Here is a 16,431-nt window from a genome sequence, read left to right on the forward strand (position 1 = left end):
TGGTGAGTTTCTGGCTCCCCATTTTTTAATAAACATATAATTAACACCACATGGTTTACGTAGTAATATAAGGTACAGCAAGAGGTAAATAGTGATGCTCGCGATAGGGCTTATGAGTTTGTAGGAAGATGAGACTCAGATGACCTAGGAGGACTTCACTTTTTTTTTTTAAATAAATTTATTTATTTTTATTTTTGGTTGTGTTGGGTTTTCGTTGCTGCGCGTGGGTTTTCTTTAGTTGCGGCGAGCGGGAGTTACTCTTCATTGTGGTGCACAAGCTTCTCATTGTCGTGGCTTCTCTTGTTGCAGAGCACGGTCTCTAGAGCGCAGGCTTAGTAGTTGTGGCGCATGGGCTCAGTTGCTCCGTGGCATGTGGGATCTTCCAGGCCAGGGATCGAACCCGTGTCCCCTGCATTGGCAGGCGGATTCTTAACCACTGCGCCACCAGGGAAGCCCAGGACTTCATTTTATGGAAGAGATGTCGTGGAGTTTGGGTGTCGAGTCTGGAGAGACTTTGAGAGGGCATTTTAGGAAGGGAGCTACAGCATTAATAAGCACAGAGGAGGTGGTAGCTATATGCTTAGGATACTTGGCTTGCAGGAAGAAATTGGAATGGTTGATTGGGGGCTCTGTGGAGGGTCCTGAATTGAATTTGATGGACTTGGGACTTGGAGCAGCACCAGTGAGGGCCACTGGAAGTAGAGGGACCTATTAGTGACTCAGGATGGGTTGGGAAGAAGAGACAGGTTAGGAGGTGGGTTAAGTAGTCCAGAAGGGAAGTGATAAGGAACTAAACTCTAGGGATTGCAAAGGTGATTGGAAAGGATGAGGGGAAAGGATAAAGAGAGTAAGGGGACTGCACATAATGATACCAGAGGATTGGTAAGACTGGGAATGAAATACAGAATTGGAGAGACAGCAAAGCAACCTGTGCCTGAGGTTTTGAATGGGGACCAGGAGAACAAGTGTTGGCAGTATCAGTTTACTTAACAGTTGAGTGCCAGCAGCTTACTTGGAAGTTGATTTTTGGAAAATAAGAATGCATTTTTTCTTTAAGATTATTTAGTGCTCACGTTCCCAGTCCAGCCCATGTTGCCCATAACATGCCAAAAGTTCTATATTGTCCTAGCAGTTAAGAGACATCTAACAGATTGCAAACTGGTAGCCTGTGGATGAAAACCAATTGACAAGTGTTTTGTTTGGCCTCCACATTATTTTGAAAATTTTTGAATGTGTTGCAAACACATAAACATACTGATTTCCAGGTTCTCTTGAAAAATAGGAGTACCTGACAATCCTGGGCCCACATTCCTCACCTCGTGTTAACATGCCTAGAGTTGAGTAGTGAACATCTACTTTGTGTGTTGGTCACACATTCCCCATGTACCCCAGTCTCCCTCCCCTTCATTTATCTCCTTGACCCTAAGCTTGGTGTCAGTTGCCATTTTACATCCAGCTGGCTTAGACATATTACTTGTCTGGTCCTTGGATTTTCTGACCGTATTGTGTTACCAACTAATCCTCCAATTATATACCTGCGGTATATATTTTTTAAAGGTAGGGAAAGACAAGGTAGAGGGAGAAAGGCAGCTGGTCATTTAGCATAGTGCGCATTCCTATTTTACAGATGAGGAAAAGGTGCAAAGCGGGGGGGGCTTCCCTGGTGGCACAGTGGTTGAGAGTCCGCCTGCCGATGCAGGGGACACGGGTCCGTGCCCCGGTCCGGGAGGATCCCACATGCCGCGGAGCGGCTGGGCCCGTGAGTCATGGCCGCTAATCCTGCACGTCCGGAGCCTGTGCTCCGCAGCGGGAGAGGCCACAACGGTGAGAGGCCTGCGTACCGCCAAAAAAAAAAAAAAAAAAAAAAGGTGCAAAGGGGGATAGGGAGGACTCAGAATGTAAGTAATTTGCCCAAGGCTACACAGAAAACAGCAGAAGTGGGGTCTGGATCTGTTTCTTTGGCCAGCCCCATTTCATCTCTTATTTCTGAAACTGGGTTTTATTTTGGCATACTTTCTGAGAACATTCAGAGTTTCTTGGGATTTTTTTCTAAGGACTCCATGGGTTGATGGCTGGATGTTTATCTCACATCTCCCTTTTCTTTCCCACATTTATTGAGCATCTGTGTGCCATCATATGCTGCTCTAGACTAAATAAAAATAAATAAGTAAAATAAAAATAAAAGAGGAGCCTGACCTTACATTTTATTTATTTATTTGTTTGTTTTTAAAATAAACTTATTTATTTTATTTTTGGCTGTGTTGGGTCTTCGTTGCTGCGCGCGGGCTTTCTCTAGTTGCAGCGAGCAGGGGCTACTCTTTGTTGCGGTGCGCAGGCTTCTCACTGCGGTTGCTTCTCTTGTTGCAGAGCACGGGCTCTAGGCGCACAGGCTTCAGTAGTTGTGGCATGTGGGCTCAGTAGTTGTGGCTCACGGACTCTAGAGCGCAGGCTCAGTAGTTGTGGCACACGGGATTAATTGCTCCGCAGTATGTGGGATCTTCCCGGACCAGGGCTTGAACCCGTGTCCCCTGCATTGGCAGGTGGACTCTTAACCACTGTGTCACCAGGGAAGCCCTGACGTTACATTTTAATGCCATGTGTCTTTGGCATCACCTGTAGGTCCTGACTAAGTTTTCTGTTTGTCCTTCTCCTCCCTTCCTTGGTATACTGGGTCCCACAGCTTCTTCCCTACACTCTTCCTTGATCAAGCCCACATTAATAAAGAGCTTCCCTTTATGGTTTACTGATAGTGAAAAGCAGCTTTTTCAGGCGCTTCTTAATTACCCTATTCCTCCCTGCCTCGACCTCTTGAAGATTCTGTAGAGAAACACAAGGTAACATGACTATGTTGACCATTCACTCACTTTGCCTGGGGCAATCTGGGTTTACTGCTGTTTTCCTGGTGTAAGTTACTAATAACTCCTCATTTTATTCTCAGATTTGCTGACGTTTGGAGAGTAGGTGATATAGGATTCTGTATGATTGTTGTTGTGTCTGTGGATACACAGATGTCTGAAGTAAATTCTCTGTCTTTTAGAAGAACCTTTAAACTCCAGAGTTTTCTAGGGTTTTGGTTTTAGGATCTAAGGGAAAGAAACAGATGAAGGTAACTGAGAAGAGGGTGGGATGTGAGACTTAAAGAGAGTTCCTGGGCTTCCCTGGTGGTGCAGTGGTTGAGAGTCCGCCTGCTGATGCAGGGGACACGGGTTCGTGCCCTGGTCCGGGAAGATCCCACATGCCGCGGAGCGGCTGGTCCCGTGAGCCATGGCCGCTGAGCCTGCGTGTCTGGAGCCTTTGCTCCGCAACGGGAGAGGCCACAGCAGTGAGAGGCCCGCGTAACGCAAAAAATAAAAAAGAGTTCCTGCCCGTGAGATTGTAGGATGTGCTGCTGGGGCTCATCCACCTTTTCTCTCCAAACCCCTTGTTCTTTCTATTCCTGGAACTGCAGTGAAGAGTGAGGACTGGAGGTTAGATTTCTGGGCATCAGGGAGGCTGGCAGGCAATATTGAAGGGGAGAGTAGTTTGAGAAGGTGGTGGAGCCCTGTGGTGACCCATTTGTGTGTTTGCGATGAGAGCAGGTCATGGATTATCTGTGCTTATCTTTGGAGGAGCAGGGAAACCATAGACTCTGACCTAGATATTAGGGAATATAGAAGTGGTATGTCCTGTTTCCAAGATTGAAGATAGTGGGTATTCCTACAGAAGAGTTTTTCTGTGTGTTGGCTGGGCCTCCAGTTTCTGGACTTAGCTGATTTTGCTCTCTCTGTTACAGAAGGTCCCTGTTGTGAAAGAGGAAGATGAACCAGAGGAAGAAGATGAAGAAGAAATGGGTCATGCGGAAACCTATGCAGAGTATATGCCAATAAAATGTATGTCTTTGGGACTTGTCAAAATAATGAAAGACTTCTGGGTTCCTTTTGAACTTAAAAAACTTACCCACACACATTATTATGTATTAAGATCTATCCATGTTGGGTACCTCAGGATTTGATAAGTGTGAGCTTTGTAGTATGTTTTAAACTATAATATGTTTTAAAATAGCTGCATGAAAATTCTGTGAGTTTTTAAATTTTCCTACAGAAATTTAGAGCTTCGCTTTGGAATGAAGTCTTTTAAAACCAGGAGTGAAAAGGCTTTTTCCTTTCAAGTTAATTTTCCTCGTATCAGCAGTGATTATAAAATCATAGTAAATTACAGAAATGTAAACACGTATCTTAGCTTTATAGTTTATACAGCTTATCTAAAACAAATTATAAAAACATGGGAATCTTAAAAATAAAATCTGCTATTCGAATTCAGTGGTTTAAATTAACACCATTGCTTCCTTTTTTCCCGTAATGACCATGATTCATTTTTTTAGTGGCCGCTGTATTAAGTTGAAAATTAATAATTTTTAGTTTTTGTGTAAAATTTTTCACTTTTTCATTTTATGGGGGTAATAAGATGGAAAAAAATCTGTGGCTAGAATTTTTCTCTCCTATACTCTGGCTTTCTATAAAAAGTCACCAATAAGACCACTTAAACTAAAAATCTCTGTTTACCAACTGTGTATGGATTCCAAGGTCCCATACTTTCCTGGTTATTTAAAATGACGCCTTAATCTAGGATTATGTTCTGTTACTACTGGAGAACCTGGTGGTATGAACTGAGATGGTATTTTTCTAGATCTTTTTAATCAGCAAGTCTCTATTTAAACCATAGGTAGTTGATAAATAGGTCATTTTAGTCAAATTTAAACAGTACTTTACCATCAGTCAGTGACTTTATATAGGATCCCAGGATGTGTAGTTACTTATTATTGTATTTTCTCTGTCAGAGGAGAAATATTGCAATATCTTATGATAAGACTGGGAAGTGTTATTACTTATAATAATTAAAATGAAGTATTTTTAAATTTTTGTTTAGTAAAAATTGGCCTGCGTCACCCAGATGCTGTAGTTGAAACTAGTTCTTTATCCAGTGTTACTCCTCCTGATGTTTGGTACAAAACATCTATTTCTGAAGAAACCATTGATAATGGCTGGTTATCAGCATTACAGCTTGAGGCAATTACATATGCAGCCCAGGTAAGCTGTATCATTTATAACTACATACAGTTTTTATCTTTAATTTTAGTTCACAATGTATAGTTGTTTTAATTCAAAGTTAAGTTTTCCTTGCATGAAAATCTTGTGAATGTGATTTTTATAGAAGTTTTATGTGTTAGAAAATTAAAGGGGTAGTGTGGATATGGGGAATGTGTTTCTAGTGCAAATGATAAATTGTCATAACCTTTTTGGAATTCAGTGGGAACATGTATTAAAATTACAAATACCTATATCCTTTTACCTAACAATTCCATGGGAGTCTGTTTCATAGAACTATTAGATAAGAACATATATATATAAGGCTATTTGTTGTAGCTTTCTTTCCCCCCAGTGGCTAAAAGCTAGAAAAGATTTGAAAGCTCACACCCTTGGGGAGTGATTGAATAACCTTTGGTATTACCATATGGGTGTTGTACCAGCTTTTGTATTATGTCAATTGTCTTGAAAGGATTTCTGAAATACTCCATTTTTGTAAAATAAATAGGCAACCATCTCCCATATTTATGTTTTATTAAAAAGTTCGTATTTAGTTGTACAGTCCTTGAAAAATTATGGAAGAATACTCACCAATTTGTTAACTTTAATTACCTGCTACATACGAGAGTAGCAAGAAAAAAATACACAGACCACGGAGATAGGGCAGGTTTGGTTCCAGACCACCACAGTAAGGCAAATGTCACAATAAAATGAGTTGCATGAAGTTTTTGGTTTCCCAGTGCATGCAAAACTTGGTGTTTACACTATAATGTAGTCTGTTAAGTGTGCAATAGCATTATGTCCAGAAAAACAATGTACATACCTTAATTTAAAAATACTTTAATGCTAAAAGATGCTAACCATCATCTGAGGCTTCAGCAAGTTGTAATCTTTTTGCTGGTGGGAGGTCTCGCCTTGGTGTTGATGGCTGCTAAATGATCAGAGTGGTGGTTACTAAAGGCTGGAGGGGTTGTGGCAGTTTCTTAAAATAAGACAACAGTGAAGTTTGCTGCACTGATTCACTCTTCCTTGCACTAATTAATGATTTCTCTGTAGCATGCAGTGCTGTTTGATGGCATTTTACCCACAGAACTTCTTTCAGAATTGGAGTCAGTCTTCTCAAACTCTGCCACTGCTTTATCAACTAAGTTTATATAATCTAAATCCTTTGTTGTCATTTCAACAATCTTCACAGCATCTTCATTAGGAGTAGATTCCATCTCAAGAATCTACTTCCTCCACTGAAGTCTTGAACCCCTCCAAGTCATCCATGAGGGTTAACTCCTGTTAATGTTGATATTTTGACCTCTTCCCATGAATCATGAGTGTTCTTAGTGGCATCTAGAAGGGTGATTCCTTTTCTGGAAGGTTTTCAGTTGATTTTGTCCAGATGCATCAGAGAAATCAACTATCTATGGCAGTTACAGCCTTACAAAATGTGTTTCTTAAAGAGTAAGGTTTGAAAGCCGAAATTACTCTTAGCTCCATGGGCTGCAGAAAGGCTGTTTTACAAAGCAGGCATGAAAGTGACATTGATCTCGTTGTACATCTCCATTAGAGCTCTTGGGTGCATTGTCAATGAGCAGTATTACTTTGAAAGGAATCTTTCATTCTGAGCAGTAGGTCTCAACAGTGGGTTTCAAATAATCAGTAAACCATGTTGTAAACAGATGTGCTGCCTTCTTCCATTTGTAGAGCACAGGCAGCGTAGATTGAGCATAATTCTTAAGGGCCCTAGGATTTTTGGAATGGGAAGTGAGCATTGGCTTCAACTTCAGGCCACCAGCTGCATTAGCCCCTAATAAGTCAGCCTGTCCTCTGAAGCTTTGAAGCCAGACATTGACTTATTCTCTCTAGCTATGAAAGTCCTAGATAGCATCTTCTTCCAAAAGAAGGCTGTTTCATCTACATTGACAATCTGTTGTTTAATGTAGCCACATTTATCGATTATCTTAGCTAGATCTTCTGGATAACTTGGTGAAGCTTCTGCATCAGCACTTGCTGTTTCACCTTGCAATTATGTTATGGAGATGACTCCTTAAACCTCATGAACCAACCTCTGTGAGCTTCAGAATTCTTCTGCAGCTTCCTCACCTCTCTCAGCCTTTGTAGAATCAAAGGGAGTTAGGGCCTTGCTCTGGATTAGGCTTTGGCTTAAGGGGACCTTTGGCTTGTTTGATCTTCTTTCGAGACCACTAAAAGTTTCTTCATGTCAGCAGTAAGGCTGTTTCGCTTTCTTATTGTTTGTTCACTGAAGTAGCACTTTTAATTTCTTTTAAGAACTTCTTATTTTCATTCACAATTTGGCTGTTTGGAGCAAGAGACCTGGTATTCAGCCTGTCTAGGCTTTCAACATGGCTTCCTTGTGTTGTAATCATTTCTAGCTGTTGATTTAAAGTGAGAGACATGCAGCTCTTCCTTTCACTTGAATGCTTAAAGAAGCCATTGCAGAGTTATTAATTGGTCTAATTTCAATACTGTTGTGTCTCAGGGAATAGGGAGGCTGAAGGAGAGAGAGAGATGGGGGAAATGGCCAGTTGGTGGAGCAGTCACAATACAACACACAACATTTATTAATTAAGTTCACCATCTTATATGGGCGGGGTTCATGGCAGCCCAAAACAATTAAAATAGTAACATCGAAGATCACTGATCACAGATCACAATAACAAATATAATAATAATAATGAAAAAGTTTGAAATAGTATGAGAATTACCAAAAAGTGACTCAGAGACACGAAAGAGCAACTGCTGTTGGAAAAATGGCACCAATAAAATTGCTTGATGCAGGGTTGCCACAAACCTTCAATATGTAAAAAATGCAGTATCCCCTGAAGTGCAGTAACAGTGAAGCACAGTAAAATGAGGTATGCCTGTATAGTTACGTGAAGAAAGTATCTACACTAAGCCAACTGTATGCCATTTATATAAAAACAGAATGTTAATATATGACTAAAACAAGGTATGAAAGACTGATTACCAAAATATCTCAAGGAATAGATAATTACCAGCGTTTTCTTTTTCAGCAACATGAAACATTCCTACCAAATGGAGATCGTGCTGGATTCTTAATAGGTGATGGTGCTGGTGTAGGAAAAGGAAGGACAATAGCAGGAATCATCTATGAAAATTATTTGTTGAGTAGAAAAAGGGCTTTGTGGTAAGTGCTAAAGACTGGCTGTGGAAGCTTTTGTTTGTGAATAATCCAGCATATGGGGATGGGTCTTCGTGAGTAGGTGTATTTTTTTGAAGTGTCAAGGCCTGGGTTTATTTATTCCTGAATATTGCTAGAATGATGGGATTTGTATTTAATTTGTGTGTTTTTCTTTTCCCTTTTTTTTGTGGCAGGTTCAGTGTTTCAAATGATTTAAAGTATGATGCCGAAAGAGATTTGAGGGATATTGGAGCAAAAAACATTTTGGTCCATTCATTAAATAAGGTATGAAAGTTTTCTATTCAGTTGGTCATTCAATAAATATTGACTTATCTGTGAGATGGGAATAATAAGTTTCTACTTCGTAGGGTTGTTAAGAGGATTAAATGAGTTATTTCACAGAAAGCATAGTGAGTGCTAGCCACTATTGTTGGTTTTTGGATTACTAAGTGTTAAGTAATATGCTAGGTAGGGTTATGTAGTGGCAAACAACATAGGCATTGTCTGTTTCTATGGAGTTTATTCTCTCTTCAGGGTTTTTCGTTTGTTTGTTTTTGTCTGTTTCTGAAGTTACTGTATATGGGTGAAACTCATATAACTATGAGTATAAGGGTGCAGTGTGATAAAGCTATATGGACAGGTAGTGTGCCCGTCGCATCATATAGAGAATTGTGGTTTGGAGACTGGTTTAGATATTTGTACATTCAGTGGACTTGTATACCCGTTACTTGTGTTCATGTTAAAACAGTTCTGTCAAATGGAAGAAAATGTGTTTCATTATCTAAAAAGCACAGTTCAGTGTTCATTTAGCAAAACTTTATTAGCCTCCTACTATGCACCAATTCCTGGAGTCACATGGGTAGAATAGACAGACCTAGTTCCTGCAGGTGCTTCCCTGCTAGCCCTTTGAAAATAAGTAAATGTAAATCTGTTTTCCATGCGAGTCCTAAGTTGCTTCAGTGTTGAGTCCTAAGTTGCTTTGGTGTTGTTGCCCTGCCCATCAGTGGCTTTTTTCGGGTGAGGGTTACTGAGTGGTTTGTTGGGTTCAGTACTCGGTCTTGAATGACTACTAACAGTTCAAAACTAAAACATGTAAGGGGCATCTAGAAATATTTTTGATTTCTAAATCAGCATAACTGAGGAAGACCACAGTAACTATTAATCATAATTCTTATATATCCCTCAGATCTTAATTACAGTGCTTTGCATGCAGTAAATGCACAATAAATATTTGTAGAATGAATATTGTGACCTTTTCTTGGGGAGTTTGGTTTGTAATCTTTTTTTTTTGTTTTTTTTTTGTTGTTTTTTTTTTTGCGATACGCGGGCCTCTCACTGTTGTGGCCTCTCCCGTTGCGGAGCACAGGCTCCGGACACGCAGGCTCAGCGGCCATGGCTCACGGGCCTAGCTGCTCCGCGGCACGTGGGATCTTACCGGACCGGGGCACGAACCCATGTCCCCTGCATCGGCAGGCGGACTCTCAACCACTGCGCCACCAGGGAAGCCCTGTAATCTTTTTTTTTTTTTTTTTTTTTTTTTTTGCTGTACGCGGGCCTCTCACCGCTGTGGCCTCTCCCGCTGCGGAGCACAGGCTCCGGACACACAGGCCCCGCGGCCATGGCTCGCGGGCCCAGCCGCTCCGCGGCATGTGGGATCCTCCGGGATCGGGGCACGAACCCGTGTCCCCTGCATCGGCAGGCGGACTCTCAACCACTGCGCCACCAGGGAGGCCCTGTAATCTTTTTTTGATGATAGACTTTTTTGAGACTTTGATGAAAACTGGATCCTTGTATGTTAAAGTTATATACACACACACACACACACGAGGGGGTTCATGTGTGTGTGTATGTATGTGTTCACATGTGTATGAGAAATTTTGTGTATGATCTTAAGAGGTCCTTTGACTTTCCTGAAGCCCATCATGGTACCACTAGTTTCCTGCTGTAGAAATCTGGGTGGGATAAATATTTTAGAGACAAAAGTGTATTTATTAAGTTCTTCTCTTTTCTTTTTTAGTTTAAATATGGAAAAATTTCTTCCAAACATAATGGGAGTGTGAAGAAGGGTGTGATTTTTGCTACCTATTCTTCCCTCATTGGTGAAAGTCAGTCTGGTGGTAAATACAAAACAAGGTTAAAACAACTCCTACATTGGTGCGGTGATGACTTCGATGGAGTGGTATCCTTTGCAACAAGTTTTATAATTTTTAATGGCACAAAATATAACACAGAGAAATTTTGAGGTTAAATAAAAAGACTGCTGGGACGAGAGCTTTAATGATTACATAGAGTCCAAGGGAGTTAGAAAGTTGATTCTGTTTTGTAGCTGTCATGTACGAGGCCAGTATTTAAGTTCCTGCTTTAGGAAAATGTTAATAGGTATGGGACATGCTGAATACTATATTCCCTTCTTAACTTAGTGATTTCTAAACTTACTTGCTCATAGCATACCTTTTACTGTCCTGCATGAGGAACACCAGTTTTTGAAGTACTGATTAAGTTGGTTATCAGTTGTGCTTCTGCTTAACAAAATTTGCTCAAATTACCTGTGTGGTGGACATTTTTAGTCGTAGTGGATCCTTTCGTTCATTCTAATTAAGAATTAAATATCCAGTTAAGGAGTGACAGCGCCTCAAGGTGGCAGCCACCACGGGCTTGGACAGTTTATGAAAACTGAATATACAGCGTTAAGATAGAATGTGGACCTAAATACCCAGAAGCAACCCCCTTTGTAAGATTTGTAAGAAAAATTAATATGAATGGAGTTAATAGTTCTAATGGAATGGTGGACCCAAGAGCCATATCAATGCTAGCAAAATGGCAGAATTCATACAGCTTCAAAGTTGTCCTGCAAGAGCTTCGGTGCCTAATGACGTCTAAAAAAAATATGAAACTCCCTTATAGCCGCCTGAAGGACAGTGTTACAGTAGTTAATCAAAAAGAAAAACCACAGGCCCTCCGCTACCCCCCATTCGATTCAAGCAGTCTTCATTTTCTGCAGTAGTAAATTTTCTAGATACCAAAAAAAAAAATTAAATATCCAGTTAAGGTTAATGCCAAGTTCAGTGAATGCTTCTGTGGCTGGGGGAAGGGGGCTGTGGAGATCAAGGAGAGGCACATAGAGGGCTTCATTGATATTTGTGATCTTACAGAAAAAGAAAACCACCTGAAGCAAATACAGCAAAATGTTAAGGTTTGACAAAACCAGATGATAGGTATGTGGGTATTAGTAAAAAAAAAAAAAAAAAAAAAGTTAATGCTCAGGGGCTTGTTATCAACAGCGTCCCTCCCCCTAATAATCTTGATTCTTTTTTTTACTCCAGCTACCATCTCAGAAATCTTGGATGTTTCCCAAGTCCTAAGTGAAATAAAAGTTAACTCTTCCTGAAAGATTGGAGACACTTGCTACTGATGTGACATGTTCCTTAATTTACTCCTTACAGATAGTGTTTGATGAATGTCATAAAGCAAAAAACTTATGTCCTGTTGGTTCTTCAAAGCCAACCAAGACAGGCTTAGCAGTTTTAGAACTTCAGAATAAATTGCCAAAAGCCAGAGTTGTTTATGCTAGTGCCACTGGTGAGTAGTTATATATTTAAAAGGGAGAGATATATACGTTATTTTTTCAGCTATAATATGTTTTGTTTGGGGGTTTTTCAGGTGCTTCTGAACCACGAAACATGGCCTATATGAACCGTCTTGGAATATGGGGTGAGGGAACTCCATTTAGAGAATTCAGTGATTTTATTCAGGCAGTAGAACGGAGGTAATGCAATTTACAGTATACACTATTTGTTCTCAGTAGCAATCTAAAAGAGGTGTTATTGCTAAAATCTCTTCCATGTATGTTAAAGCTCTACTATATTTAATGATAGTTACTGTGTGTTTTAATTTTATTCAGAGGTGTTGGTGCCATGGAAATAGTTGCTATGGATATGAAGCTTAGAGGAATGTACATTGCTCGACAGCTGAGCTTTACTGGAGTGACCTTCAAAATTGAGGAAGTTCTTCTTTCTCAGAGCTATGTTAAAATGTATAACAAAGCAGTCAAACTGGTGAGCATGTTTTTATTAACTCTTAGTACTTCTAATGTACCTGATAATGTATCTGTTAGCCAATTTTGTCCAGTCAGGAGTATATTTTGTCCAATATACTCCTCTCAGCTCACAGGAGTATATTTCTGCTATAAAACAACAGATAAATCACTGGTTCCCTATTTTCCCAATTTTCCAAGTTTTCTCTTTGTTAAAGTAATCTGTAAAAAATAGCCATTTATTTCGGTTGTATAGTTTTAAAAATCACAATGTAACTGTTTCCTAAAATGACTGCATTAGTTAATAAGAATTTTGGGACAGCTCTATGTGAGCGTCCTAAAAAACAATTGTTTAGAGATTCCCAAGTTAGTGAAAATGCTTCGTTGAGTTAATGTTAAATGGTGTCTTGCAAGTTATTTTGATTGAATTAGTCATTTTAAAATCACTCAAAAGATTGAAATATCTAAAATGTTGATTGTGCACCTTCAGTGGGTCATTGCCAGAGAGCGATTTCAGCAAGCTGCAGATCTGATCGATGCTGAGCAACGAATGAAAAAATCCATGTGGGGTCAGTTCTGGTCTGCTCACCAGAGATTTTTCAAATACTTGTGCATAGCATCTAAAGTTAAGAGGGTTGTTCAACTAGCTCGAGAAGAAATCAAGAATGGAAAAGTAAGTTGGAGAATGCATTAACAGATTCATCTTTGGTTATGTGTTTTAGTCTTTTGGGTGTTGAGGCTTTCTACTTAAAAAAGCCTTTTCTTTCTGAAGGGTACTTGTAAAAAGTATTAATAGTAAGACTTTAAAAAATGCATTTTTAAGATAACAAAAGCAATACGTGTTTATAAGAATTTGGATAGCTCAGAAAAATATAAACAAACATCACTATAATTTGGCTAACCATAGATGTAACAACTGATAACACATGGATATATATTACATTAAGGTTTTTTCCTTTTTGGTAAATACATATTTAGTTAAAGCACAAAGAACTGGGGCAGGGGCTTCAGTAGTGTCCACTGTTGTAATACTGTTTCCTAGCTAAGTGTGTTACATGTAGCATGTCTCAAATATATGTAGAATAAATAAATTGGTACACATGTACAGTAATGGGTAATTCTTGTTTGAAATCTTTTTTTAAACTAAATATTTAAAATATGTCTTAAGAAACCACATAGATATTTTTATTTATAATTAATAATATTCTTTTTTGCCTCCAGTGTGTTGTAATTGGTCTGCAGTCTACGGGAGAAGCTAGAACATTAGAAGCCTTGGAAGAGGGTGGAGGAGAATTGAACGATTTCGTTTCAACTGCCAAGTAATGTTTATGGTTTTGAGTTTTTACCTAGATTAGTTTAAATGTTGGCATTTCCTGGAGGCAAAATTTTTGCGTTTTAAAGTTTTTCTGATTTTAGTTTTTATAGTCCTATGTATGCATAACAACATGTCTATTGGAAAACAATAACATAGAAATGCTCAAATGTTAAGTATTTTGACAATATTATGTCCAGTATTTGGACTAACGGAAGGGCTTGATTTTTGTTTGTTTTGTACATCTTGGAAATCTGACAGCTTGGTTTAAGATATTCAGTTTTGTTTTGGCTTTGTGTATTGGAAACTACCATTGTCCAGAGGAGCAATATAGTTTAGTTTGCCCCAGTTTAGTATGCTCTAATATAAACATTGCAAATAATCCTGAGATAGTCAAAAGAGATTTTAAAAATGTTTTTAGACACTGTTTTTCAGTTTGTTTGCCTAACAGACAGTTTTAACTCTGGTAGCAAAATTAACAAAATAACTTTTGCTGCCATGCTATCTTTTGCCTTAGGGGACACATTCAAGTGGCTCCTTTTAAGATAGATATAATTTAAAACTACTTTTAAGCAAAACATGCACCTGCTAATCTGTATCTTTCCTGTGCTTGCCTGCCTAGTATTGCCTCTAAAAATGGTAGGTACTAGTCGCAGGGAGCTATGAAGCAGTTGAAGAGGCAGGTCCGAACTGAAATGACCTTTAAGTACGAAATAGGCACCAGGTTTCAAAGACTTAAAGAAATATAATGTAAAACATTTCATTGATTACATTTTAAAGCGATATGTTAAGTTAAATATTATTAAAGTTAGTTTCACAAGTTTTCTTTTACTTTTTAATGTAGCTACTAGAAAGTGTAAAAATTGTGCTTGGCTTGCACTATATTTCAGTTGGACAGTCTTGGCCTAGAATATTAAAATTCATTTGAGCTGGATTATCAGTATTTTGTAAGATTGAATAAAATGTACTTTTTATTTTTAAAAAATTTATTTTATTTCATTTTTATTTATTTAAAAATTTTTTTCTTTGCTGTGTTGTGTCTTCATTGCTACGTGGGGGCCACCCCTCACTGCAGCGCATGGGCCTCACATTGTGGCAGCCTCTCCCACTGCAGAGCACGGGCTCCAGGCACGTGGGCTTCAGTAGTTGTGGCATGCGGGCTCAGTAGTTGTAGCTGGCTTGAGGGCTCTAGAGCGCAGGCTCAGCAGTTGTGGTGCATGGGCTCCATTGCTCCTCAGCATGTGGGATCCTCCCAGACCAGGGCTCGAACCTGTGTCTCCTGCATTAGCAGGCGGATTCCCAACTACTGTGCCACCAGGGAAGCCCCAAATGTGTTTTTTAGTAAGGCATAGATTTTATTATTTGTAACTCTTGCATGTACCTGAAAATGGAAAAATATGTGAAATAAATTGGTTAAAGGATTGTTAAAGTCCTTTACATTCAGAATCCAACTCTTTGGAATCACTTTTTGACTCGAGTCACTGATGTGCAATTTTTCTTCATGGAGTCTTCCTCTGCGCAGCAGTTCTGAAAAAGAATCAGGGACCATTGGTGCTGAGTTCCTAAGCCAGCTTTACAATTACGTGGCGCTAACCTACTTTTGATATCCAATTTGGAAATGCTGCTAATTAAGTATACTTATTTTAAACAAATACATTCAGTAAGACTTTATATATAATAAACTGTTTTGCATACTGAGCCACTAACTGTCACTTTTTCTCTCTTCGAACAGAGGAGTGTTGCAGTCACTCATTGAAAAACACTTCCCTGCTCCAGACAGGAAAAAACTTTATAGTTTGCTAGGAATCGATTTGACAGCTCCAAGTAACAACAGCTCACCAAGAGATAGTCCTTGTAAGGAAAATAAAATAAAGAAGCGGAAAGGTGGGCACTTTTCTTTAAATGGTGCTGGAAGTAGTATAAATTTGAGCATTTTGATGCAAGCTGTATTTTGGGAACGTACTGCCTTCCTTGAATTGGCTCATGTAGTTTTTTTGTTTTGTTTTGTTTTGTTTTGTTTTTTAAGGAAGTGTCTCCCTCCCTCCCTCCCTTCCTTCCTTCCTTCCTCTCTTCTTTTCTTTTCTTTCTTTTCTTTTCTTTTCTTTATTTTTATGGCCGCACCACATGGCTTGCGGAATCTTAGTTCCCTGACCAGGGATTGAACCCTGGGCCATGGCCGTGAAAGCACGGAGTCCTAACCACTGGACCACCAGGGAATTCCCTTGGCTCATGTAGTTTTTGAATGCACAAGTAATCCCATTTTAAATTGGGGCTTTAACGATTTGACTGGTGCTAAGTAGGCACTGTATTGAGCACTGCCCATGCATGATCTCATTCATCCTGCAAGGGATCCATATGAAAGTAGGTTTTATTTTTTCAGCTTTATAGACAGAGGAAACCAAGGCACAGAAAGACTAAATGGTTAAGCGATATCCCCAGGTTGGCACAACTACTGGGTGATAAATGGGGAACCAAAATCTGGGCCTTTCTGTTGTCAATGCTGTGTGTGTGTGTGTGGGGGTGTGGGTGTGGGTGTGGGTGTGTGTGTGTAGGTGTGGGTGTGTGTGTGTAGGTGTGTGAGAGTGTGTGTTTATATGGTCTTCTTTAAAGAGACTTCTGTTAGTTTATTATTTAATTATTATGAATACACTCATCTTTGTTTGTTAGACATTTTATAATAATGCAAAACTTGGGTTTGTGTTGAGGTGCTTACTAAGTAAGCTCTTTGACTTTCAGAAGTTAACTTCTCAGGGCTCTCTTTCTCTAAAATGGTGATAATTCATTATATTGTGAAGACTATCATACTGTGTGTTCTAAACACAGTGCCTGACAGTTTAACCTTACCTTTCGTCTGTTCTAAGAAATGCTT

The 16,431-nt window shown here is 39.3% G+C and overlaps 1 protein-coding gene and 1 pseudogene across 5 annotated transcripts in view; both read left to right on the forward strand.

Annotated features, from left to right (window-relative positions):
- Positions 1 to 16,431, forward strand: part of SBNO1 (strawberry notch homolog 1) — a 54,274-nt gene that overhangs the window by 15,434 nt on the left and 22,409 nt on the right. For 4 of the 5 annotated variants that reach the window (XM_060118298.1, XM_060118299.1, XM_060118301.1 and 1 more), the window contains 11 exons: positions 3,773 to 3,869; positions 4,906 to 5,066; positions 8,090 to 8,223; positions 8,412 to 8,502; positions 10,235 to 10,396; positions 11,661 to 11,796; positions 11,878 to 11,983; positions 12,119 to 12,272; positions 12,741 to 12,923; positions 13,472 to 13,569; positions 15,295 to 15,446. In XM_060118298.1, the coding sequence (XP_059974281.1) occupies positions 3,773 to 3,869; positions 4,906 to 5,066; positions 8,090 to 8,223; positions 8,412 to 8,502; positions 10,235 to 10,396; positions 11,661 to 11,796; positions 11,878 to 11,983; positions 12,119 to 12,272; positions 12,741 to 12,923; positions 13,472 to 13,569; positions 15,295 to 15,446 (1,474 nt within the window). The remainder of the gene's footprint in view (positions 1 to 3,772; positions 3,870 to 4,905; positions 5,067 to 8,089; positions 8,224 to 8,411; positions 8,503 to 10,234; positions 10,397 to 11,660; positions 11,797 to 11,877; positions 11,984 to 12,118; positions 12,273 to 12,740; positions 12,924 to 13,471; positions 13,570 to 15,294; positions 15,447 to 16,431) is intronic. The other variant, XM_060118300.1, reaches the window with a different exon arrangement.
- LOC132503192 (ubiquitin-conjugating enzyme E2 variant 1-like) lies at positions 10,549 to 11,151 on the forward strand (annotated as a pseudogene).

Source organism: Mesoplodon densirostris, chromosome 15 (assembly GCF_025265405.1).
Source record: "Mesoplodon densirostris isolate mMesDen1 chromosome 15, mMesDen1 primary haplotype, whole genome shotgun sequence".
Taxonomy (NCBI): Eukaryota; Metazoa; Chordata; class Mammalia; order Artiodactyla; family Ziphiidae; genus Mesoplodon; species Mesoplodon densirostris.